The sequence below is a fragment of the Patiria miniata genome, unplaced genomic scaffold (assembly GCF_015706575.1).
Source record: "Patiria miniata isolate m_02_andy unplaced genomic scaffold, ASM1570657v1 HiC_scaffold_3, whole genome shotgun sequence".
Taxonomy (NCBI): Eukaryota; Metazoa; Echinodermata; class Asteroidea; order Valvatida; family Asterinidae; genus Patiria; species Patiria miniata.
Genome location: NW_024037069.1, coordinates 25,865,570 through 25,892,907, shown reverse-complemented (window position 1 = coordinate 25,892,907; position 27,338 = coordinate 25,865,570). Strand labels below are relative to the sequence as shown.

Sequence of the window (27,338 nt, the reverse complement as noted above, 5' to 3'; positions counted from 1 at the left end):
TTACTTTTACGGACATAAAATATACCTTTCCATACAAACTTACGGAAATAAAGGTGCGCATAACGTAGCTACGTAGATACGATCGAGTATACGCTTTATGTGGCCTCTCTGGGCTCCCATACATGTTGCACTAAATTTAGTCGGGCACCGTACAATGCAGTCACCAGCCGACATTTGAAGAAAAAGAAATAAAAAAAAAAGCCGCGTCGCCGCACCACTTTTGGGGCAAGCTCCATACCAAAAACCGAAGATTTGTTTTGGCCTTAGTGACGCATTACACGTACTTTTAACATACACGATCACAGACATCAATTTGACATCCTATACTTTTATAGAACATTTTCACAAGGAGGCCTCTGTCTGAAAATAGTTCACTGCCTTTTAGCACATCAGTTACAACCATTGTTGGGCTTCTTTTCGCTTCAAAGAGGAGAATCAAGCCAATTATGAAACAGATTACTCACAACCACCATTCAAAGTGAAAACGCGGGTATTCATGGGCCGTTGCAGTGCGCGTGAACAATGGTTGCGCCAGAAATTGACCTCTGATGAGTGAGTGACGCGCGTCACGACTACGCAAGCGAATACAGTGGGTTTTCTGCATAAAAAAACATCCACGGTTTTGTTTATGACATGATAATTTCCATTAAAAATTAATGATAAACAACAAGGGAGGCCTTGAACAGCTTGGAAAAGAACATAACAAAGTCTGGATTAAAGGATTCCGTTCATACCTTTTTTAAAGGCTCATCAAAGAGTAGATGAGTCCGGAATGATGCAGTTAATGGCTCTTTTTGCATGATTAATTTAGGTAGCTCATTTTGTATGCACCACGAAGCACAGACAAACGACCCAATAGAAAAAGCCTTCTTATTTGTTTTTGGAGTCTATGCTTAGTATATTTCAACTATTTTATTGCACCTTAAATTAAAATTTATTTGGTGATCCAATACAATGTCTAGCTACACACATAATATTTACATACAATAAGATAAAATATGGATGAAAGGTATTGTAAAACAGTTGCATTTGTCGAAATTGTAAGAAATGGACTAAATCGGGTGTTAGTTATTTCAAGCAGATATCGTTTCATGTTTTTTTTGGTCAACTGGTGCCAGAAGAAGAAAAAAAGGAGAAAAAGTGATCTTTGTTTCAACCGTCCAAGTGCAGTTCGTTAAGTTATCCTGTTTAAGATTTACAGGTACAGGGCGTCCCTGCGTGCCGGTTGTGTCGTGGGAAAAATATTAGATGCACGTTTTTGCGTAACTGAGCATAAGCACGATGTCAATAGCTGGCTTGCGCCCGTAAATGGATGTAGTTAAAAAGAAACGCTGCATTCACAGCTACATCGGTACGGTCGAAACCATTGTGAGATTTGATACAAAATTCAAATTTTCCAAAAAAGAACAGCATAGTATACGCAACAATTTCACAAAACGCTTAATTGATACTGTCATTTACATATAGTTTGTAGGCTATTTTATAATAATTTGGTAATTGTGCATTCATTATTACACCTTGTTTGATTGAATAAATGTATCTTATTTTTACACTATAAAAATGCGATATATACATTGCTTATTTGCTATAGTGCATCTTTCATCAGGCATAAAAATCCTGACGGCAAGTTGAAATGTGATAGTGAGACGCCTATCACATTGTCCCTCCCCACCCAAAATAATCTACCAGTACCTCAAGAATTTTAACAAACTTTCACGATACCCTTCTCAACTTCTAATCAGCCTATATAGATAGTAACCCTCCACTCTCAACAAATCGTCAATACAACAGTATAGTTGTTTGCGTGAGCGTGGAAAATGGAAAAAAAATTATCCACAAAGGTCTAATGTTTGTGGGTGTACATGTAAATGTGTATATGTAAACATTTTGTATATATAGCTGTTTGAACAATTTCAAAAGATATAATCATAAGTGAGTTGGCGCTCCCCCCCCCCCAAAAAAATGTTGTTATATATTATATTACCAAAGATAGCGACATGTCCAAATAAATACAAAGGATTTGTCTCGAAACACAAGGTTAGAAGTGAAATGATTTTTAGATGAACTAAAATGGCGCGAAATATTAAAGTTGCTCTCTTTCAGTAAGCCAACTCAAATAAAGTCCAGATCCGCGCATGCGTGGCTGAAGAATTCCGGCCGGGAACATAACATTCAAGCACAACCATCTATACGTGCGATAAATGTCCGTTAATTAAAATGTAAAAGTTGTCACCGGAGAGAAAAACGGAGCTATGAGCTGCCCTTCCCCCTCTTGATACGCCATAGTTGTAGATCCACCCTCACTCAGTATGGATGTGGATGGTAAGGCTATCTGCAATACCGACTGTTCCAGCTGTGAGAAGGTATAAGAATAAAAACAAATAAAGCAGATAGCTTAGCACTACGTGTTTACTTCTTAGTTGGACCCAAGTACTAAATTCTGTTGGTAAGGGCCTATTTGAACACTTAACAAAAATGCAAGTTTGTTTTTATTCCGACTTATTAAACTTGAGAAAAATCGACGAACCAAAATGGTTTGATGAGCCAATGTGCATTAAAGAAATAATGTCCAGAGTGACTTAATTTGCGCTAGCACAATTAAATTTCTCCTCATTTTTCCGAATTTAATTCGTTCACCCCGGCGTGAAAATCGATGACTGTTAGTGTGTATGTGTGTACGTGAACTATATACACCCCGAGGACAGACAGACTAAGGGAGAACAAAAGATTCTTTTTTGTCCTCGAGAGTTCATCTTTTGTTGAAATCGGTCCTCGGTCATGCGTTTGTGTGCTTAGTCTATGGGAGAGTGTTAAATTACAGGGACAAAGGAAAAGACAAGGCATTGTCCTCGAGATTATAGTAAAACACGACTGTATGTGTAGGGGGGGGGGGGTGTGTGTGTGTGTGTGAATGTAGACTTGATCTCAAGTCGGTATTATTGGCCGGGTTTTGCTCGCCCGCCGCCGCGATATGGTATTGCATTGACAGTAGATATTAGCAGCGCCGAAAGACAAAACACGACTGTCTACAGTGTGACTTGTCCTCAAGTCTAGTGTAAAATTCAGTCTATATCTCAACCTTGCAGATGCGGTATGTTATGACCAAGAAAACCATAACCATAAAACGTAGTGTCAAAACGTGTGATTTGACTGGCGAATTGGGATGTGGAAACTGGAATTCTAAAATGCATGTAGTATGATTTGATTTGAGGCCGCAAAATCTTGAACAATGCGTGCTTTTTTGACAGCTATAAACTTTCCGTGTTTTTTTACTTTTTGTGAAGGGTGACGCCTCAAATTTAGTATTCTTTCAAACCACTGAGGAGGTTTAAAATGTGGGTAAAATATTGCTTTAAGTAAAACAAGAATGGGGAAGTCGTTTAGAGATTGATGTAATTTCCGAAAATGTTGTCTGTCTTCCGCTGACGAAAATCCCCTTTTAAGACATCCGCATTGCATGCTTGGTATATAATGTATTGGTTTGATTTTTAATCTGCGTTTGATAAAGAAACGAGCCTTCAAAAGATCGTTCTCATTTCACTAGACTTGTGGACAAGTCGCTAGACAGGTGTGCTGTGTGTTATGTCTTTTTATATTAAAATTATGCTGGGTTTCGTACTACATGCATATCGGGGTCGAGTATGCACAACCGTCCCCGCGTGTTGGTGCCATACCGCTCGCCACGGGATACATTGTATGAAGAGAACCCCGGAACGGTACGCGTATTTCTTTTGCAGCATACATCGCATTTTAACCAATCACATCTCGCACCCTAACATGAATATTTATCACGCTGTGGGGATGGAAGACGCTGAGGTTCTAGTAGTGTTTTCCCTTCAATTAAACCTATCCCAACCAACACAATTATTTGATGAAAACGGGTATGGGTTCGAACCACAGATCTTGCAATCCTTCATTCCACTATCAAAAGAGGCACTAGGCCACTGGGGCAGCTCGACGAAGGCCGTTCTTTGAAATTCTTTAATGCACATGGATGACTGAGTGATAGCAATAGTGTGACGTCATTGTTATTTTCTTATGAATAAACATCGAACTAGCTGAATAATCATGATCCATTGACGATGTGTACTGCAAATAAAAACACCGCGAACGGTACGGCCGGGTTATCTGTCCGTTTCGCGGGGCGCGGCGAGCTGCAGGCGAACAAAACCCGGACAATCACCAACTTTAATTCACGTCTATCGTTAAACTCGCTAGTTCGCTTATACCTTGAGACCATACGACCTTCTGGTTGGTTGCACTGTAGAGTATGATTGAGTAAGGATGTGCTGCCGTGTCTGTCTCCCATAGGCATTTTCCTGTCGCGGCAGACTCGGTCACAATCAGCCAGCCGTTATCCACCTCACATCCACCATAGCCGTTGTTGATAAAAAAACGCCGATCCAGCACCCTTTAATAATAATAATAATAATAATAATAATTATAATAACACGATTTATAGCGCGCATTTTCGCAAGTATCAATGCGTTAACTCCAGAAGACAAGTTACAGGTTATGTGGAGAGAACAGATCGGTTTTCAGTCTGCCCTTAAAGTTGTCAAGAGAACTGATGTTGCGGATGTTGTGTGACAATGAATTCCAACACCGGGGACCAGACACTGAGAAGGCCCTGTCCCCTGCCTTTTTGAATGTGCGTGGAACTCTAAGGTTGTTACTGGAGCGGAGGCCACTACGGCTGGGTGCATTAAGGTTGAGTGATCCCATTATGTACTGCAGCATTGTGTTATGAAGTGCTTTGTGCATGAAAACTGCTGTTTTGAAGTTGATGCGTTGTCTAACTGGTAACCAATGTAATTGTTGAAGGAGTAGAGAGGCATGTGTGTATTTGGGTTGAGATAATGTGATACGAGCGGCATTGTTTTGAAGCCGTTGGAGTCGATCAACCTCATACTGATTAATACCATTGAGAAGAGAGTTGCAATAATCGAGTCTGGATAATACAAGTGCTCGGACAGCAGCGTGGCATGTGTTTGTGTCTATGTATTTACGAATCTTGGATATGTTCCTGTTGTGGTAGTTGATAGATTTGCATATGTTTGCTACGTGTTTGCTCATTGTCATGGAACTGTCGAAAACAACACCCAAGTTTCGGACTGTCTGAGATGGTTTGATTGTTGTGTTACCTATCTGCAGAGTTATGTCGATTAAGTGTTTCTGATGCTGATGATGAGAAGATGCGGCAATGAAAAATTCAGTTTTATCCTCATTTAACTTGAGTTTGTTTGTTATCCAATTCTGCACATCGGTGATGCAATTTGACAATCTGAAAAGGGCACAAGCTGCGTCGTTCGGTTTGGATGGATTGAAGTCGAGATAAATGTGGATGTCGTCTGCATATATGTGGTATTTCACATCATGTCGGTGCAGGACATCACCAAGAGGACTCAGGTACATGGTGAAAGCGAGTGGGCCAAGGACTGACCCTTGAGGGACGCCAAAATGGATATGGCTCTTCATCTGAGTCGACCCCTGCAACGGTGACATAACTCCTTCTATTTTTGAAGTAGGAGGCACACCACTTAAGAGCAGTATGTGTTATGCCAAACCGAGTTTGGAGGCGACGCAGCATAATGCCATGATCAAGAGTGTCAAATGCAGCAGACAAATCAAGAAATAAGAACATAGCATTATTATTATCAAGAGTTTTCAAAATGTCATTTTGAACACAAAGCAATGCAGTCTCTGTGCTGTGGCCAGCTTTGTAGGCGGACTGAAGGGGATCGGCATGGGCATGAGTGTTGATGTGCTGCTTGAGTTGCAGGCAGACGACCTTTTCGATGAGCTTAGCGAGGTAGCAAAGGTTGGACACTGGCCGGTAGTTCCGAAGTTCATCTTTATCAAGAGAAGGCTTCTTTCAGATCGGCATGATCATACCGACTCGAAGTGCCTCAGGAAAATTCCGAAATGAGAGGGATGCGTTCACGATTTCAGTCAGTGATGGCAGTAGGATTTTGATGTGCTGTTTGAGAAGCCAGGTTGGGATGGGATATAACTGGCAGGACTCTGTGGCAGTCTGACTTATGAGTTCACCAAGATCTTTCTCAGAGATGGGATGAAATTCTGATATGGTGCAGTCCGGGTGCAGAATTGTATCTTCAGTTGAAGGGGACTGTACATGAAGGTCATCTATGAACGCCCGAATGCTTTTGACTTTTTCAGTGAAAAAGTTGCTGAAATCGTTGGCAAGGGTACAGGGTGTGTCCGATATTGCCGGTGTATGTCGGGGTGCAACTCGTTAATAACCAGGAAAGCCTGTTTTGGATTAGAGTTGACCAGTGAGTTTCTGAAGAACTGCGATTTAGCTTTAGTCAAAATGTCATTCATGGCTTGCTTTGTGGCATCGTATGCAGCGCGGTCAGCAATGGATTTGGTCTTTCTCCACTTGCGCTCCGCTCTTCGACGTGCGCGTTTTCCCTCAATCACAGAGCTGTTATACCATTTGGGCTTAGGGCGTTTGGACTTATTTGTGGCTTTCCGTGGTACATGCTTGTCCAGGACGTGCATGAGAGATGCGTCGAAGCCATGGACAAGTTTGTCGATGTCGTTGCCATCGAAGTGCACATCTTGAAGCTGGATGGACAAATCATGGGCCAAGGATTCGTGGTCAACATCGTGAAATTTGCGTTATTGACGGTGCTGGAGTTTCGAGACGGGGCCAGCAAGAGATGACACCATGATCTGAGATGCCATACATGTCGACAGTGTGGGTGACAAGTAGGCCGTCCTCATCACTTCTAGTGATGATCCAGTCTAAGGTGTGCCAATGGGTGTGTGTTGGCTCAGAAACATGCTGTAGCAGTCTTGAAGCAGCGAGCGCAGAGTTAATATGGGATGTATCAGGTTTCAGGACAGTCGAAGTGGATATTGAAGTCGCCTAGAATGATTAATTTCCCTGTCAGACTGTTGACAACATCAAGGAAATTATCGAATTCAGTCCAAAATGTACATGTTTTCAGTCTTTTCTTCGCAGATGGAGGTGGTCTGTAAATAATCGCGTAGTGAATGCGCCGTTTGACATCTGCAATGACTGAATATCCAAAGGTGCTTACATTGGATTGAGTGGTACTAGAACAAGTCGAAGGTTAAGTTGGGATTTGAATAATATTGCAATTCCACCGTGTCTGTCAGCAGGGCGTGGAACATTGAAAAATGTATACATGTATACAGGTGGGGTAATTTCATTTATGACAACTTGGTCATCATGACAGAGCCATGTTTCTGTCAGGAGCAGAATATCAACGTTATTTGATACAATGTAGTCATATATTAGCAAAGTTTTGTTGCAAACGGAGTGAGTGTTCCAATGAGCTACATGCAAATTGCCATTGCCAACGAGTGTAACAGGTGTCATTGTACTCGTGCTGTTGTTTTGGGAGAGTCTCTGTTTGGCACGTATATTTCTATTATACTATGAAGCCCGGAAAGGGACAGGGTGGAAATGTTTTTCGTAATTTGCTAATTCGTTCCCACGAATTGCTAACTCGTTCCCACGAATTGATATTTCGCTCGCACGAATAACTAATTCGTTCGTACGAATTACCAACTCGTTCCCACGAATTACTAACGCGTTCCCGGATCCACGAGTTAGCAGTTCGTTCCCACGCATTAGAAATTCATGGGAACGAAATATCAATTCGTGCGAACGAGTTAGCAATTCGTGCGAACGAGTTAGCAATTCGTGCGAACGAATTAGTAATTCGTGGGAACGAGTTAGCAATTCGTGGGAACGAATTAGCAATTCGTGGGAACGAATTAGCAAATAACAAAAATATTTCCACTCTGTCCCTTCCCGGACTTCATATTATACCAATTGAGAGATTAAAACAAAACCATAAAGCTCTCAATCATAATGTATAGAAGCTGAGGGTGAGGAAGTGGAGTCCGCCTACAGCAAGTTCGGGCGAGGACCATAAGGTTGCAGACCAGTAAATAAACTGCCATAGACCCCAATGATAAATGCCCCCACTTCAGAAATGCAGGAAAAATACTCACAACTCTCCAAGGTGTTCGAGATACACATCAAATTAAAGCTTATTTCATCATCTTTCATTTTCTCTTCAATTTTTTTTAGGAGAAATTTTAATCCGAAGATGAAAAACGATGCCTACACTGCACTGCAAAATAAAGCGCTTTCAGGGCCCAATGTCATCTAAATTGCACAGAACTATACAAGCTCACAGTCCTGTGCACGGTTTCCACCCATATTTTTTACAAACCCTCAAGTTCATTGCCCAAAATATGCTCAAATACCGAAGAATTTGAGGGCATGCAAATCGTGATTTGGCCGGCGTAGGCAATTTTGGACCGATTTACTGGCCTGCAACCATACGTCGAGTGGTTGGTTCGACACGAAACTTACGCCTGTGCACTATTAAAACAGCAACAAGTGAACGCCTTCAATCACACTTCTTGAAGGCTTGCTCCATGCGGTCATTATGGTGCGCCCTCTATTGGTAATCAGAGGTGCAACCGTGCCCAGGCTTCGGTTCCAAATAGTCAACAAGAGAAGACAGTTCAACCAATAAACGTTCGAGTGAAGTTAGTCGATTTATACCTAACCATAGTCATCCAACTTGCTCTCTGGCTTAAAATAAAGATGAAGTGTCCGTGCAATTTTAAAGTTTCGCCTCGAAAAAAAAATAGATTTTATTCTTATTTTGCATTTTTAGTTTTCTAGCACCATAGTTTAATCAATTGAACGGTAAAAGACTGACCACGTTCACTACGAACTTCGAATTATTTGCGGACCGACAGTAATACAGTTCTGGTTGGGTAGATTGGTTCACGCCTCTATTAGAAGCGATAATATAGGGGTTGTGAACCAGTCTACTTGCAGGGCGGAGCCATTAATGTGCGCAAAAGCAACCAAAGTTGAAGCCTTTCTTCAGACGACTGCCAAACAGAGAAATCAATGCATTTTTTTTCGTTAAAATAAAAATACACAAGCAGAAAATTCGACAAGAGCCATTCGAAAGTGTCGATGAGCACGGACGATACAACTTTAAGTGTCTCTACATAATTTTTGTTTATCGGCTGCCACACTACAAACATCACAAAAGGCGCAATACACATCAAACTAACAACATATAAACAAGACCAACGAACAAACAAGAAACACCACCAGACTACACTTACTCTCTATCATCACCGTCGATACTGAAGAGCTGACCACTACCCACAGATCCGGTAAGCGCAGCCGATTTGAGATCATCCCAGGGAGATGAAATCAGGCGGGTCTGTGTGAACCAATTCTTGATGTCGGAGCCGGTTCCATCGAAAATCAACTCGGCTGTCATCCTCGCACCTTCATACAGTGAAAGCTTCACCTTAGCAGAAAAGAGAGGGTAATAATGTGTCAATGTTATTAATTGCAAGGTATTAGCTTTATTAATCTGTTGTTATTTCTCTATTATAGTGCATGTCCGTCATATTTCTGTTTGTATCACGCAATGCCCACAGTGGTCGATTCAATTTCAGTTTTCTCTCTTTTTTCTCTCATTTCGAAACAACACATACTGTAAGTAGATTATAAATATATATATATCTATATTAGGACGCAGAGCAATATTCAAAGTTTTCAAAAACGATGGCCGTGCACAGCGAAAAACAATTGAAATGAATGACTTTTGTCATAGGTAGAAATGTTTTAAGTAGAAACGATTTTAGAATTTTCGACTTTTCAACACTTGACAATAAACTATAAATAATAAGTATTTTCGATTCTTATGCAATGTACTTTGTTTTAGGTTACCCACAAAATGACCAACTAAGCAATAGCCAACCAAATCAAATTATAGGAATACAAGTCTAAACCCTCTGCAAACAGTTGAGTAAGTTCTGAATAAAGTCGGCGCATCACTGCTTTTTATGGCGAACAATTATCAAAAATCTCAGTTTCAATGAATGGACGCACGAATGTCACCTGGTAACCTGAAAATAATAAACGAACAAAAAGTGACAAATTCTATCAAAACACAAACATTAAAAAGTCGACCGAGGACTGAATCAGAAAAAAAGTGATCTTAGGGAGAAAATATTGGGTAACTAGTTTGCATTTGGAACTAACTAATAAAGCGCAATATGTGCCTCTAAGGTCAAAAAAAAAAGTCTCTGGTTTCTGGTATGGAGCTTGCCCAAAAAGTGGTGCGGCGACGCGGCTTTTTTTTTTTTTTTACCTGTTTTTTTGCTTCAAATGTCGGCTGATGACTGCAAATGGTGCCCGACTAAACTTAGTGCAAATATATGGGAGTCCAGAGAGGCCACATAAAGCTTATTCTCGATCATAACCCCATCTAAAAACACGTTAAAATTGTGCAGCAGCAGGATTCTAGTCAAACCAGTGAGTTTGGCGGTATTGAGACATCATCTTTTATTGAAAAAAAAACCTTTTTCATTTTGCCGACGCGCATGGCTACGGCGACGCGCGCGCAAACCAGAAACCGGAGACTTTTTTTTTTTTGGCTTAAAGGGGATCATTTGCTTTTTGTGCACTTTTTTCCGTTTGAAGCAAAAAAAGTACTCACTATCTTAAGTAAGGTGCATAACAACTAATTTGTTAAGGTTTGAGCCCAGTGACAATATACATTTAGTCCGTGGGACGAGGCCTTTTTTTTCGCTGAGGTTGAGGTTTACTGGTGGTTTTCACAGGAATGGATGGAGCATCAACAAAACATGAACAAATAAAAAAGATAAGACGATTTCAGCTGAAACAAAATAATTGCAGTTAGCTGCCACTCAAAGCTTCCAAATAGTGGAAGATAAATTCATTTTCTCTTAAAAACGTTTGCAAACAGAAATTGGGTCTTTCAATTTGATGAGACCTTTGACAAGTAATATATCTACAACAATTATGTAATCGGTCTGTGATGCATACAGGTGCTCACATAACTCGTTTTGTCAGTTGAAAAAAAGCGAGTAAATCTCATTCAGTACAGATTGAACAAACCTATGTAATCTAAATACCATTCTTCTTGTGTGGGTAAAAACTGCGCATGTTTATATTGCCCCCACAAAAAAATTAGATTATATTAAATAAATAACTATTTGTATGTCTTTTGGTGATTACTTAAACCACGTTGTGCCTGGAATATAAAAAAAAAAATATTTGCAGTTATTGCCCTGTTTGTATTTATGAGTATTATTTTTTTTATAAAAAGTGCAATCAAAATAAAATTAAACCTAAGTACACGTAATGTAGAAGAACTTGAGATGTAATTTTTGAGTGGTTTTGTAATAAGACGCTTCAACTTATCTCATATACATGTATATAATCCCTTTTTAAAATTTTGCGTCACTGCTATTGAAAAGGGGGAAAGTCTGTTAAAAAAAAATTTATTAATGGCTTTTCGACAAATCCCCCCCCCCCCGCAAAAAGAGGGGGGGGGGGGTAGAACTGAAAGATGTTACCCTGAGATTCTCATCTGAAGTACGGTTTAACTACACCAATAAGTTTTTATGTAGCTAATACATAACATTCGATCTTAAAACTTGCATTGATCATTTTAAGTTGGACAAACTGTAATAAAAAGGGTTTGCCATTCTGATAAGAAATAATAACAAAAATCTAGACTATGCATGTAATATGAAACTTGAAAGAAGTATTATCTGGCAAGCACTCATTGCGTGCGAAATGGTTTGTGACTGTGTCAATGGGGGCGCTATTTCTTATGTTTTTGCTCATACAAATTTTCGGCGTTTTTATCCCAGCTTTTCTCATTCCCAAACGAAGTTTGGATCGGGGAACAAAGCTTTTTCGATATGGTACCACTACATGTCTGGAAAGCTCTATAAAATTCGGCGGACCAGATCGCGTATCTCAAAAACTAAAGCGTTTTCGGCCTCTCGTCCCACGGACTAATTTGAGAAAACAGAGTAGGCGTAGGCCTAAAATGCACATTTTCGGCATCTCGTAACTGGATTCCGTTTCTTGTGCACGTAAAAAAAACCATGCACCTTCAAAAGTTGGTTTCTTCCTAATGAAACCATTTTATGCAGACGGACGGTACATACTGTAGCAAAAATAGACTTTTTTATTTTTTTATTAATTTGTTTTGGTGTATTTTTGTGATACCTCAATTTAGTTTAACATAATGTTTTTGTACAAATTGCTCTCCATAGCATTTGACCTGATTCTAAATTTGGACTATACCATTATTTTACTAGTTCTGTCACATGCAACAGTCCAACTTAACCATTGTTAAGTTTCTATTCTTCACTCTGCCAGGGCCAGAGAGTAAATCCCCGGAAAACTAGCTGCTCATTAACCTCATTCCAATCATTACTCCAACAAGTCCCATGAAACTGGGGCGTAAGGAATTTCACCAGGGACTAGACTCTAGTGACTGGGATACACCAGAGAACATCAAGAGCAGTGAGATGTTCTTGTTTGTTTCGTTCTGTATGTACGTTTGCATTTATTTTTAAGAACTTGGTTACAGTTCCAGCCATATTCCTTGTTATTTTGAGTTGTTTGTTTTTGTGCAATAGGCCGGGGTTTATTTTGTTACATATCCACTTGGGGGGGGGGGGGGGGAGGGCGTCGCCCAAATTGAGGCAGGGTTTCTGGTGCATTAAAATTCACTCTGTACTGCATGCACTTGAATTTGGCCAACATGTTCAGGAACATACATGCTCGTTGCATCCCGTGCATGAGCGGGAAGCAACTAGCTCTGTAATTAATCTAGTTCAATTTTTTTCCATCCGTATTGTCATTTATTGCTTGTCCTATTAACATTTCGTTTAATTTGTGTGCTAAAAATAAAATGTCAAAGAAGTCGCAAAAAATTGTTGCAACAAGGCAAGTTGCCATTATTCGTCTTAGATTTTAGTTGTTTAATTAAGTCTTCACCATAATTAATATTTTTCTTCGAACCCACATTTTAATGGCGGAATCGGCAAGGGATTTCGTTACAATACTACCAGACTCATCTTAACTTTGAGCAATGTTTTTCTCATTAAATCGCTAGTTCCGTTTCTGTGAAGTTACCAATGCTCTTACGCGCGTTAAAGCTCGTAGTTTTGAACGATGAATCACTAGAGAAAAACTCTTTTCACTGCAGCTAACTAATATGTCATTGTTCGTTTTGCGCAAAAAGCGGTAAAACATTTGTTTCTAAATATTGATAGCAGGCCTACTTACCCTTCGGATATTCAGCTGTCCGTTGCGCCAGGCTCGGTAGAGGGAATTATTACGGCGATGGCAACTGGCCTCATAACTCGACTTCCAGTTCATTGTGGTCCACATGTCATGCAGCTTGACTCCAGTTCCTGCCACGCCTTTGAACACCAGCCGCCACTCTGGGTCTGTATAATAGATAAGACAGTATTTTCCCCTTTTCTATTCTCTCCGATAACCACACTTCAACACACTTTTATTACAGTGATACGAATCACGGATTATTTGATAAAAAAAATCCCGAAAAAATTTACTTTGTTTGCTATGTTTCTATCAATTACAAACGTTATTCACTATCGAGGGAGACATCAACCGAAACCAAAATCCGTCCATGGTTATTACTTTACAAATTTGGAATTACTTGCGGCACGACAATAATTCCGTGTTGCAGGTAAGCTGGCTACCGTCCCGCAATCAGTATCGATAGTGTACATTTTTCCCAGGTTTGTAAACTCCCGCCTCCCCCCCCCCAAGACTTGGGTTGGGGTTGGAATAAAAACATGCGCAAGTTGAACATTTTATTGAGAGAAATAAAAACCGAATTTGTTGAAGACTGTGGCGTTAATCTGTGTGTCCGCACATGCTAGTGAGTTTCTTTCTGCATTCCACAGGGGACGTTGAACAATAGCGGACAATAGGGTCCCCAATTCCCGAGAGGTCCCCACTTTGGATTCGTGTAAAAAAACATATAGGAGGTCTTTCTAAAAGTTCAAACAAAGAGTACAAAGAGAGTAAAACCAAAAGAGAGGGACAATGGGGGTCCCCGATTGCAGGCAAATACACACAATGTGTTGGGGGGGGGGGGGTGAGAGGGGGATATGGTTGGTGTATTCAATGACCACTTCTCAACAATTGGTGAGCGCATGGCAGAAAAAAAATCAGTCAAATGTTGCTTCTGATGGGGATGAAAGTAACATTGTTCATGCCGCGGCGCACTACAACTTTGAGGAATTTATTTGTCCTGATATTACTGAAGATTTTGTTAAGAAACAGATTAGTTCAATGCCTACCGGGAAAGCAACTGGTCCCGATGGCATAAGCGTTAAGCATGCCCCTATATTATTGGGGCGCTTACTTTTATTTTGAACTTGTCACTAAGAAGTAGTCTTTATCCAGATGCGTGAAAACATGCCTCAGTTATTCCCATCCACAAGGGTGGAGATAAATGAAGTGTCAATAACTATCGGCCAATTTCTATCTTGCCACTTGTTTCCAAAATCCTCGAAAGGGCAGTTCACAGTGCATTATATTCATACCTCGATGATAACAGTTTGATTCCAGCTTGCCAATCTGGTTTTAGACCACTGCACTCGACGGAGACGACTTTGCATGGATTAATTAATCATTGTCTTTATGCAATAGATAAAGGTAAAATGACAGGTACCGTTTGTATTGATCTTAGTAAGGCATTCGATTCTGTCAATCATTTTATCCTCTTAGAGAAGCTACAGAATATGCACTTGTCAGGGTCTGTTTTAAACTGGTTTGGTAAGGGTTCATACCTAACCAACCGCAAACAATCTGTGTGCATCGAGCGGAACAAATCCGCTCCCGTTAAATACTGGTGTACCACAAGGGTCAATCCTTGGGCCACTGTTGTTCATTGTCTATACTATGGACCTTCCTTCTATAATTCCTGAGGATTGTCAATTGTACATGTATGCAGATGACTCTACAATAACATGTAGCTCCTCAACATTAGAAAGGAATCGAGAGCAGCCTCAACGAAGCAATGGCTAGATTAAACGATTGGGCAACGAGAAATAAGTTAACAATCAATGCTTCTAAAACCAAGGCCATGCTCATTGGATCAAAGCATAAGATTACGTCAAATGACTTGAATATTTATATTGTTGACTCCTTAGTTGAGAAGGTCAGCACTTTTAAATGTTTGGGCGTTATTATTGATGACTCACTCACTTGGTCTGCTCATATTGAACATGTTCAAAAGTCCATCTCTGCCAAACTAGGCATGTTGTACAGAATTCGTCACTGTATTCCAAAAACTAGTCTTTGCACTCTTGTTCAGTGCCTAGTCATGCCTATACTAGATTATTGCTGTGCGGTATGGGAGGCAGATATGAACGTCACAATCATACGCTCAATAAATTGCTTAAAAGAGCAGCCAGATTAATTCTAGGCTGCCAATTCACATCTTCGTCTGCTGATATGTTTACTTCGCTAAAATGGCTTCCATATTCAAAGAAAGTAATCTATAAGAAAGGAGTTTTTGTCTTTAAATGTTTAAACTCTATGGCTCCTGAATACATGACTGATTTCTTCTCATGTTTTGCACAATACCAAGTAACTAGACAGAATACAAATAACAGCTTGAAGCTTCCCATCTCTAAAACAGAATATTATTCTCAAGGTTTTGCAGTCACTGGAGCCAAAATTTGGAATAGTTTCCTGCCCAGCTTAGAGTTACACGTTCGCTTCCTGTTTTTAAGACTGAACTTTTTAATTACTTATATTAACATTTTTAATACTTTTATCATTTTAGGGTTTTTTTTCTTTTCTTTTCTTTTTCTTACATCTACCAGTTTTTATGTTCGTATTTTGTTTAATAAGTATTTGTATTTGTTTTATAATAATGTTTGAGTATTCTTTATGTGTTATTTTTTTTTTACTTGAATCTTCTTAAACGTCCTAATTTTTAAGGGATATATGTTTGTTTCATATTTTATAGATATAGATATATATATTTTTAAATTTGTCCCGTATTGAAGTCCCTCTGTCTGTCTGTTTGTTTATACACTCCTTTTTGGCACTCTGTTTTAGTAACGTTATTTTACCGAGAGAGTGTTGATTTGTTTTTGTTGCTGGTTTTTCTTTCATCTTTTCTTAGTTTTTGCTTTTTATTTGTGTTAAGTGCATATAATTTTAAGCCTTCGATTTTGTAAATTTCATATTATTAGTTAATTTAATGCAGGGCCCTTATGAAAACCAGCTTTGTGCTGTTTGGGTTTACCCTGGATAAATAAAGGTATAAATAAATAAATAAATAAATAAATAAATAAATAAATAAATGGGAGATGACCAAAATTGCCCGGTCGTGGAAATTTGAAAGCAAGGGAGGAGGCTGGATGCTGGATACTAGAAACCACATGACCACAGAAGGCTAGTCCTTCTCTGGATGACACCCCCATTCATACTCCAATTCTGCTTATTATTTAACTACATGTATTTATATTATATTATGTGAACTGTTGCTTATGTATGTACATGTATGAATGGAAATAAATCAAACAAACAAACAAACTAGGGGGCGCTTTTTATGATACAAGTTCTTATGCGCTATGCAAACACGATGATTTGTTGAGCTGCTATCCGCAACTGAACAAAATGTGAAGGAAATGATACAACTGCGCATCCCCCTGGTCAAAAAGTGTGAGGGGTATACACACACTCCTCCACCCGGATTAACGTGTTTGGTTGACGAGCACGAGTGATGGAACGTCTGTGAATTATTAAACTACGCAGTAAAGTGACATTAGTTCCAGAGTGCTTGGTTTTTGGCATTGGCGGGTCTCCGTACAAAAAAAATAAACAAACAAAACGTCAAAGAGAGAACGAACAAAAAGAAAGAGTAATTGATTTCTATAATTAATACCGATACGAAATACCATGTGCATTCTCTACAACGCAGCCTTATAACTAACTGGGAGAAAGAGTATTTGTACAATCGTCAAGAAACAACCACCTGTCATTCTGTCTTCAAACAAAATTAACATTTCATTAAAAAAAATAATCGATGAACGTTTTCGAAAGGGAAGTCGAGGTATATGCATGGCAGGCAGTAGTATTAAGTATATTTTTATTGTGTACCTTATAAATGGGCATAGTAGCAGAAGCAACAGAAGAAAATGAACACAACCAAGATTAATTAATTTAAATACACTTGCTTCACCGCATTCCATCCCAAACCCATTCAACTGAATGTGATGTTTATATTATCATTCGAAATACCAGCCTAGCACGAAGTGTTTTGCCGATTGGCTGCCTTTATGTGTGTTTCCGTAGTTACTGCATTATAAATGGTGGCGGTTTATTATAAATTAACTTGTCAAAGGTGTACAAAAAGACATACATAATGGTTCGCAGAATCCAGCTCCTATAGGGGAACCAAATGACGATTATTTTGAAATACCGAATGGGAACATGTTATTGGCATTGTATTAGCGACCACAATGTGAGTGTATAAGCCATAATAAAAAGCACACCGTTCCGCTTGACCTAGTAGGTGCCTTTGTGAATAAAAAACACAAATTATTCTGGTGAATGTAATGTTCCGCTGCGCCATGTTGAACGGCTTACGAGTGAATTAGGCAATGGGTGTTTTGGTGTGGCAGCTTTGGTGAAATATGTCAAGTGTATCATATCTATTTGGGTGTTCAGATCTAATGGGCCTATCAGGACATTACTCAGGGCCGCAGTGAGCCTGTTAGAAGGGGTTTGTCGTTTTTATCATTAAGTGGACCTTTTCATCATAACAAAAATCTTTTGAATAAGGAAATAGATGTGTGCTTGGCCGGTTTTGCACACTCTGTTTAAGACCAACCGAACAAAGAAATGACTCCACAAGGATACAAATTCCTATATGTCTGGAGTCTTGATGCTAATAATTACCCGAGCGGAAACATTTCTGTCAAAAATCAAAACCTTTAAGTCCTAACGTCAAAACAACTCCTTATATGGAGGTTGGCGCACGCGTCTCGCGTAATGCGAGACGTGACGCAGAACGCAGCTGTGCCGGTGTAGTGTGAATTTCTATGAAATACCAAGTCTGGCTGCCTGACCCCATTATCCCTTGGACTTTAAAAGCAACTCCGTTGCTAAAGTGTTAATTTTGCGGATTAATTTCACACGCTATTTGGGACCAGTCCTTTGTTCACTTTGAGCAAGTTTCTTTCCCCCGTAAATCGGCCGGTGGTTTTCGCAGTAATTACCAATGTTCCTACCTGCCTTTAATGAATGAAGTCTTCACTCAAGAAACACACGCAAGGCCCAAATAAAAATTTCTTTGCAAAGACATCCACTTTCGCGAAAAAAGAGAAGTCTAAATTGAACTTTGTGTTGAGTTTTATTGAAGCAGGATTATTGGCACATTTCAATTTTGGCACTGAAACCAAGGGGCCCAGTGTTCTCTCTTTGTTGAGGATTAAAAAAGAAAGGGTCTTTAATAGACCTAAGACATAATGACGTCACGCCTTTATACATGTACTCTTTCCTATAAGAGCCAGGTGGGGATGATTGGCTGCAGTGTTGTAGTCGAGTACTTTTTTCCGAGTACCGAGTACTGCCGAGTACTTAGGTACGAGTACTTGTACCTCCGAGTACAAGAACGGGTCTCCGAGTACGAGTACCTGTACTTCCGAGTACGAGTACGAGTACGAGTACTTAAAGTATCGATAAAATAAGGCCATGGTAAGTGAAGCTATAACATTTTTCCCCCGAGTACTGCTATTTGAGTACGAGTACTTTGCTGCCGGAGTACGAGTACCGTCATTTCGAGTACGAGTACTTTGACATTCGAGTACGAGTACGAGTACTCAAAAATAAGTACTCGAGTAGTACTCGAGTACGAGTACCGAGTACGATTACTACAACACTGATTGGCTGGCGTTCCCACCTGGCTCCCATAGGAAAGTGTACATTGTAAACAAAGCGTAACGTCTTAGGTATTCGTGCAATGGCTTAGCACCACTGATCTCTATATAAAGACTGGATAGCTAATAAAGACCCGCACAATGTACGAATTTGACGCCATATTGGTGAGACCGGCTGGTGATCTACAAAGGACAAGTTGCCGTCTTTATAGACAGCATGATTTCTTTTGTAACGTCGCGGTTCACTTGACTTATATTTTGGCCACCACCACTGACCAACTGACCAAGGTTTACTACAATTTTTCTAACGTCGTGGTTACTTTATAATGCTGCAAATCACTTTTTCGGCGTTTTTGAAATAATAATTACTACGGAAATGTGTCCTTTTTAGAACATCATAATATGTGTACGTGACCAAAATGCGCGTCAACTGTTGATACAACGCGCGCGTATTTACGCGTAGAACGTTCGTATATACGCGGCCATCTTCGTGAGACCGGGGGCGAATTGGTCAATATGCAAAGTCTACTGTGTGAATGTTGTATGCATATCCGCTATCCAGTCTTTATATAGAGATCAGTGCTTAGCACTCGGTTTCAATGCTAATTTGAAATTCGTCTGTACACCCTAAACATTTATAATTGTGAATACTGGCCTATAGGATAACACGAACCGGATCCTTGCGAGAATGCGAGTCTGTGGCTCTATTTATACTTACCTTGTATATCATCTGAACAATGAGTCTTGGGTTCATTGCCATGGCAACTGGACTCTGAATAAACGTCGCATCCGGCATCCTGACACAGGGAAGTAAAATGAATATTTTAATATTGCGACCGGCAATTCATTTACACGAGACAGTTCAGCCATGAACAATGATCCGATGCGGGTCAGTAAACAGGTAGGCAATATCGAAGTGGAATCGACATTATCGTGTAAGCCTACATTATTTTAATCAGCCTTGAACGACAACTAGAGAAAGGGCTGGCTGAACAGTTCAATGTCATTTGCGCCGTGCGCTAACGATTATAGTTGCAGTGATGTCCCGAGGGTGTGTGGAATCCATCGGGCTATTTTAATTAATGGGGCCTCGCCTCACTAGCGAGATAGTCGCTTAGCTTATGGACAAAAATCGTCTCCCATATGCAATTTGGGGTACAATCTTTTTGAAAATTTCAGGGATTATTAAGGACACACTGTAAAACACAAATCCTCTTCATACCATCTTTTTTTACCGCCAGAAGAGTGTTTAAGGGGCCATGTTTTATTTAGGCGAAATAGAGACGTACATTATTGAATACCCATTTCCCTTGACCTTTTTTTTTTGCAGGTGGGGCGTCCATTTGGCAAAGTTGACGGAGTAAGCCAAAAAGGAGAATTATGCAAATCGAGACCTTTCCCGTTGATGAACAATTTCAATTTAGAATTGCATGTAGAAACACAATTTTGGACAAAATTTCTCTTTGGGGGATGGGGACACATTTCATAATTTGGGGGTGGGGAAAAAGAATTAAAAAGATGCTACGCCGTTTATCCAAACTGTTGTCAATTTCTTTCTGAATTTCGGTTTGGCAGTCTAAGCGGTAAATTCAAAAGCAAAATTCTAAAATGTCGCTTTTATGCAAGAGGAAGTACAATTTTTTTTAAGAAATGGGGAACGATAAAAAAGTTGAATTTTGTCCTTAAAATCCATTCTATTTTCATTAAAATTAGAAAAAAATAGAGCTGGGAGACCTATTCTCTGAAGCAAATCCGACGTATTAGCGCACCGACGTTCGGTAATTTGAATGCGTCAACAGTAAAGCTGTCAAAACTTAATTTTAAGAATGCTGCAAATTAATCACGTCGGTGAACGGCAAAAATTCCATCTTATGAATAGCTGCAAATTAAGTCTTGAATGCACCAAAACAAAATAGAATGCCCCAAAATGAAAACAAACGTTATGAGCAAAATGAAACTGAATGCCCCAACAATGCAAAAAGAACACCCGCCCTATAGTGGTAGTGTGTAGGCCTAGTGGTTATTATAAAGGGAAAGAGGAACATTTGCTTTGTGTGATTTTTTTCTTTTGAAGCAACAAACTTGCTCAAAATCTTAAGAAGGTTGCATTTTTAATAACAACTCCCTTGTTGAAGTTTCAGCTCAGTGGATACTATCAATTTTGAGAAAACGGAGAACATATATGCAAATTTGTTTGGGGTGTCGTAACTGGATTCCGTTGCTAACCCACGTAAAAACTTAAACTCCCTTCAATGATTGAGTACTTTCTTCCCAATGATACCATTTCCCGCGGAATAATTTCGCAGGGTACTAGTCAAGGATTTTCTTCTGAAATATCATCTTATGTTTCTGACACGGAGTTCAAATAACTGTAAAACAGTTTTGCAAATGGTTTTGTATTTTTCGCGATGTAACATACTAAGTACTTACAGTCTGGGTAATTAATTCTTCCTAAACGTTGGTACTTTTTTTTACCTGATGTAACCAATAATTGAGTTGATTTCATGCTAGAACTGGACAAATAACACCTCCCGGCCCAACAGTGTTTTACCCACCTGCTTTTTTGTTTGTTTTCTTTTTAACAGTGTTCAACATTTTGAGTGAGGAATCTCGAAAAACAAATTTTGGAATTGACTTGCATATTTTCCAGCATTATCAATCTGCATCCCAGTCAAACCCAACATATAAATGGAAATAAATCAGAAATAAACCACTCACTGACCTGTTGGGTGAAGGTATACACGGAGCCAGCCTTCTCGACCAAATGACGGCCGGAGACGTTCCAGTGCGACACGCTGTTCAAGTCGCACTCTTTTTTCCGGTACCAGTAGTTGGCCGATTGGCAACCGGGGGCGTCCAGGCAGGCCAGGTGGCATAGTTTGTGCGTCGGGGTTGGACTCGACGAGACGTTCCAACCGACCAAGGCTCTATCTATCACGCTACACCAGGGTTGCATTAGGGCGTCGACGCCGCCCGAAGCCCAGAGCCCGGCCAATAGAGCCCAGGCCAGGAGCAACAGGCTGCACCGTCCGCTAACGGTGGGCTGTGCCGTCATGATCAAGCCGAGCTCACGTACTGTCTGTGTACTAAAAGCGATCGCGGCTCTTCTTTTATACCAATCCTCTCCGCACTATGACAACAGCACACTTCTCAAATTTCAGAGCTAAGCGAAGCAAACTCATTACCAGGGTACTAAATGTCAATTATTGTTGACGTCATTAAATTAGCTTCGATTTTACGTGAAGCAGAAACCCGCCCTTAGCGAAAGGCTTGCAGTCATGATACCAATGTCAGCGGCATTTATGAGCTGCAAACGCTGTGCTGCCAAGGACTCGTTAGATAGCAACATGAACATTTCAAAGCTTTCGATGTTTTTTCTTGCTCACCAGCAGTGCTTGGTTGTCATAGTAACAGACTCTTGCGCCCAGGCACGTCAATTATAATATGGAGGATGGTTATTTATTTCTGAGAGCTTGACTACCAAAACACTTTTCTTTCGATTCTCTCCAATTGTCAATGGCTTTGCTGAGCTCCTCTTGTGTAGGGTCCATGTCAAGGTCCTCCATCACAGAAGACCCATGTCATGGGCAAACAAGTGGAAACCCCACCCTCTATCTCTGAAAATGTAGACAGGGTTTATTCTCCGGACACTTGGCCTCCGTAAAATCAAATACTGGGGGGGGGGGGGGGGGGGGGGGGGGGGGGGGGGGGTATTACCATATTTCAATAGGGGGTGCTGTTCAAATTCGACGATTATTAACACTACATTACAGAAGGGTGTATACAATACCCCCTATCTAAGCTGCCTCTGTCCGTATTTTGAACAGGCGGACATTATACCAGTAGATTTTTTTCCTGGGGGGGGGGGGGGTCGGGGCAGGGGGGGGTTTCGCATTATTCTTTAGGAATTTCTATGGATTTTTTTTTTGACAGAGCTGGGGAGGAGGTTTGACCCCCCCCCCCCCTCCCGGACCCGCACCTGCACCCTGTATAGGGAGTTTTACTCAAGACGGATTGAAAGTAAAACCTCGGGACCGCATGCTAAGATGGCTTTGCCCTAAGCCTCATTGGGTGGGATGGGATGGCCAAGGTGAGCATTGCATACCCCCAATCATTTTGAAACTGTAGTGCAGGGTTCCCATTCAGCAGTGCAATGCACTACAAAAAAAATGGTAAGAAAATCACGCCAAGAAACTGGGGAGGGGATTATTTGCTAAAGCTGGATCAGATTTTGATTTTGAAAAGTGTTTTTATGCTTAACAGCCATTCTGTTTGGATTGCCAGCTGATTTGGATTGCTAGCTGATTTGGCAAACATAATTATCTGGTAGCACCATAAAACAGACCCTTAAAGAGTTTTCACCTGTGGCATCAGTCGAAATTTGGCTGAAAGGCCACCGGGTATTTTATTCCGGTCACCCAGCCGCCTCAAAATCAAAAGGGGAGGTTGATATCCTCTGACTGTTGGGGGCGCTGTTCATCACGGACGATCTTGGATACTATCATCATGATCGAACATTCGAATGGTGCATCGCACCGTGATCCGTGATGGCCTATTCCGTTTTTACGTCGTATTCCGTTTTTTCGTTGAGTCCAATGACAAAAAAATATCATCTTAAAGGGATATTACGGCCTGGAATACGCCAAATTGCGATACAAAAGGCGGTTTAAACGAAATGATATTTAATGGAAAGTGCATTTAAAAAGTTGAATATAATTGTATGCAACCATTCTTTTAAAATTGGGCGATTTGTGTTATTTCGGGGGTCACAATTTTGTCCCGAAAAATTGAGCTAAGTGCTAGTTGTGATTCCAGCCGCAAAGTGGTAGCCTTCTTCGGACGTGTCAGAAACAACATTTGTGTATTGGTGCTGGCACACAACGTGTATCGTACATTTAATGGAAACGACAGGAAAAACGTATGCGTACTCCGTCGTGTTCGATGTTGACAACCGGTTTTTTTTGTCTAGATCTTTTCTCGGGAACGGTAAGATATTAGGTTAGTTTTCTTTTAATGAGACCTTTAAAATAGTATAAGTAAACCATCCAAAACATAACATTTTCGGGGATTTCAGGCCGTAATACACCTTTAATTTTACGTGCACGTGATAGCTAGCTCGTAGTCTTGGCAAAAAGGCTAAGCCATTGTTTACGTCATATGCCGCCGATGTCAAGCGTTGCCGAGGTCATGCACCCCGGACAAACCTGGCGATTGATAGCAAGGTGCCCAGTTTTTTTTATCCGTTGGAAAATATAAATAACGGCATCCGTGACGGTCTGAGTGATGAATACAGACAGCTTCGAAGCACTGTCCCGATTTCCAGGCTTATTTATTCTTAATGTCTGAGAAATCTCAACTAGAAAATGTTCACCTTAATTGCCCGTTCATAACGCAAGGTAAAAATGGCGGACGAGACACTGTGTGGAACGGTCACTTTTGGAGACAACCCCGCGTTACATCACACTTCGAGAAGGCGTATTCTTTTCACGTAGTGCGCCATCTAACGGCACGATTATATCAGCTTGCCTGCTCGTAATTAAAGTCCAAAACAGCTGTGCGAGGGCGCTCTACAACGAATAACAATCGATGTTCTACAAAATGCAACAATCGCTATCGATCACTGACGTCTTGGGCCAAGACTAGCTAGCTCGATACGACTATTTTTATGTTTTCAAGGCGATTATGAAGCGCGCTCTCATGTAGACTTGGCCAAGTCTGGGTTGCGCTCGGTCTGTATCTAAATGTGCGCATAGCGCATACGTAGTACGTACACTGTCAGCCTCGACTCCATGGGCGCGTGCGCGTTCCTTCACTAACCCCTGGTCGTGATGTACACGTAAATGAAGCTGACTTGCTATTCAGAGCGTACTGCGCGGGCATTTCGAAGAGTGCACGTTGGGCGCGCCCATAATGCACTCGCGTGCTTTGCACACGGATATCACCCGATTTCATCAAACTCTTCGTAACTTTTACGATGCATCGCAGCGATGCCACGCGTCGTATCTCTACGATGCGTCGCAGCTGCGACGCGTCCTGCGATTCATTTCACAAAACACGTCGTAAGTGCGACGCGTCGTAGGTGTATTTATAACACAACTCGGTGACTGTTTTATGTAATAAGTCAGCGTACAGTAAATAGTCGTCTGATATTCATCAAAGAGTCGTCGGATCTCAACTCGAAATTTGTTAAAACGTAAAACAAAATGGAGGCCGTGCGATGCAATTTTGAAGGAAAACAAACTCTCATTGGACTATAGCTACTTTCTAATTTCAATTCTAATATTCCGGTCTAATTCATAATTATTCAATGAATTTTCTATTTACAACTTTACACACATTGCCTCGGTACTCGGTACTCGTTAATGTAATGTTTATGGCATAAAACTGGCTTAGAAATGACTCTTCTTATTTTGCGACGACCACAAGACACGTCTTAACTTGCGACGTGTATTAAGCCGTTGTCAAGGAACTTACGACGCGTTCAACACATCGCAACTTTCGTGAAATGGAAGATACGACGCGTCGCGAGTTGCGACGTGTCACGTCGTAACTCCAGTTGCGACGCGTCGCAGCGCTTCGTGAAATCGGGTGCAGGATAAACGACTGTTCTGAGCTCTAGTACAAAATGCACTCAGTGGACTTGCCTTAATTGGTTAGACGCGTGATAACGGGCATTAATAAATACCTTGGAGAGTTGATGGCTTCTGATTGGTCGAGACTTGATCACGTGGGGGTGTATTAACGGTGATATAAAGACCGGCTTCAAAAGAACAAGCGAATAAATGGCCCCTGAACCAGCATTGATCCAGCCCCATGCAAGCCTATAATTGGCCAAATTTACAACAGTCGTACGGCAGCTTGTAACAATACAGCACTGCACATGCGCTCAACCACCATCGCGTGAAGACTTACGCGCGCGTCGCAAAACAGTTACTATGGGTGCGCGCGCGTAAGGAAGTTTTCAAACGTACGACATCGTACACGGCGCGTACAGCAGTATAGACCGCTTGCAGATGCGTTCGAGGGTGACCGCTGGGGGTGACCGCTGTTAATGGACCTCGACTTCGTCTCGGTCAATTAACAGCGGTCACCCCCACACCCGGTCATTATCACGCAGTGAAGACCGGCTCCTCACACTGTTATTCCCTTAGTAATGGAATCGAGCGCAGCACTGGAGCTAGCGCAGCGCCCGCAATGTTTTTGGTTATGTTAATTAGGCGAACGATAAACGCGCGCCTTTTGACAAGTTGTTACATTTTTGGCGGGATGCCGAGGAATGCTTTTGGGGCAGACACGTTTTGGAGTACTGTGGGAAAGCTGCAAAAGCTGCGTTGGTACTGCGAATAACAGGGTGTAACCGGGATCTTCTTGAAGTGAGTAAACGTTAATTGTTTGCGGATTATCTCATTGATGAACGTTACAGAATAAAACAGTGGAAAACACAGAGCTCGTGTGTGGAGTTTTTTTTATTAGAGTATACTGCATTTCAACCAAAGACCAAGTTCATAATCCTCAAAGAACCCGACTATCTTTTCGACCCCAGACCGCTCGGTGAACGTTACATTGGTCGCAGCGTCGGGATTGAAACTGTGTATTTTGTGTTGAATATTTAGCTCGTTTGTTCGATGGCGGTGAAAACCCAGCCGAGAATAGATGGTAGTGGTAAAAACCGAATCGAATGAATCATTTCAGTAGGCCTAGACTACTGCATTAGACCACCAGACTTTGAGTCATTTCGACATTGTTCACTTCGTATACACTGCTTAAAAAGTCCAAAGCTGTATTAACATGTAGAAAGCACAACATTCAAATGTTTATACTTATTCATGTTGATATGATGGGTGCATATACATGATTTTTACTCTAGCTCAACTCCATAATAATGCTAATTTCTTGATAGCAATATATTGAACCCAAACTGCATTGACTGAAACAACTGTACTATGTAATTTTATAGTCATCATGCTTAAATATTATAAAAACATATATATGTATAGCTAAACACATAATATGTTGCATTTGTCGAAATTGTAAGAAATGGACTGAATCGGGTGTTAGTTATTTCAAGCAGATATCTTTTCATGTTTTTTTGGTCACTCGGTGCCAGAAGAAGAAAAAAAGGAGAAAAAGTGATCTTTGTTTTCAACCGTCCAAGTGCAGTTCGTTAAGTTATCCTGTTTAAGATTTACAGGTACAGGGCGTCCCTGCGTGCCGGTTGTGTCGTGGGAAAAATATTAGATGCACGTTTCTGCGTAACTGAGCATAAGCACGATGTCAATAGCTGGCTTGCGCCCGTTAACGGATGTAGTTGAAAAGAAACGCTGCATTCACAGCTACATCGGTACGGTCGAAACCATCGTGAGATTTGATACAAAATTCAAATTTTCTAAAAAAGAACAGCATAGTATGCTCAACAATTTCACAAAAAGCTTAATTGATACTGTCATTTACATATAGTTTGTAGGCTATTTTATAATAATGGTAATTGATACTGTCATTTACATATAAACTGTAGGCTATTTTATAATAATTTA

At 40.7% G+C, this 27,338-nt stretch overlaps 1 protein-coding gene across 1 annotated transcript; it reads right to left on the bottom strand.

Moving 5' to 3' along the window:
• Positions 1 to 218: 218 nt before the first annotated feature.
• Positions 219 to 21,957, bottom strand: LOC119736877. The gene is made up of 6 exons (XM_038210887.1): positions 21,527 to 21,957; positions 19,523 to 19,601; positions 13,160 to 13,323; positions 9,157 to 9,347; positions 4,230 to 4,411; positions 219 to 2,353 (listed from the first exon to the last, which is right to left on the bottom strand). The coding sequence occupies exons 1-6, from the start codon at positions 21,857 to 21,859 to the stop codon at positions 2,301 to 2,303; spliced, it is 1,002 nt and encodes a 333-aa protein (XP_038066815.1). The 5' UTR covers positions 21,860 to 21,957; the 3' UTR covers positions 219 to 2,300.
• Positions 21,958 to 27,338: the final 5,381 nt, after the last annotated feature.

What these genes read in the sequence shown, in the direction of transcription:
- LOC119736877 (XM_038210887.1), bottom strand. Translation starts at nt 21,859, where the DNA reads ATGACGGCACAGCCCACCGTTAGCGGACGGTGCAGCCTGTTGCTCCTG. An exon ending in TTGTTCAGATGATATACAAG is followed by an intron (nt 13,324 to 19,522) that starts GTAAGTATAAAT and finishes TCTATTATACAG; the next exon opens with ACCCAGAGTGGCGGCTGGTG. An exon ending in GACAGCTGAATATCCGAAGG is followed by an intron (nt 9,348 to 13,159) that starts GTAAGTAGGCCT and finishes TTTTCTGCTAAG; the next exon opens with GTGAAGCTTTCACTGTATGA.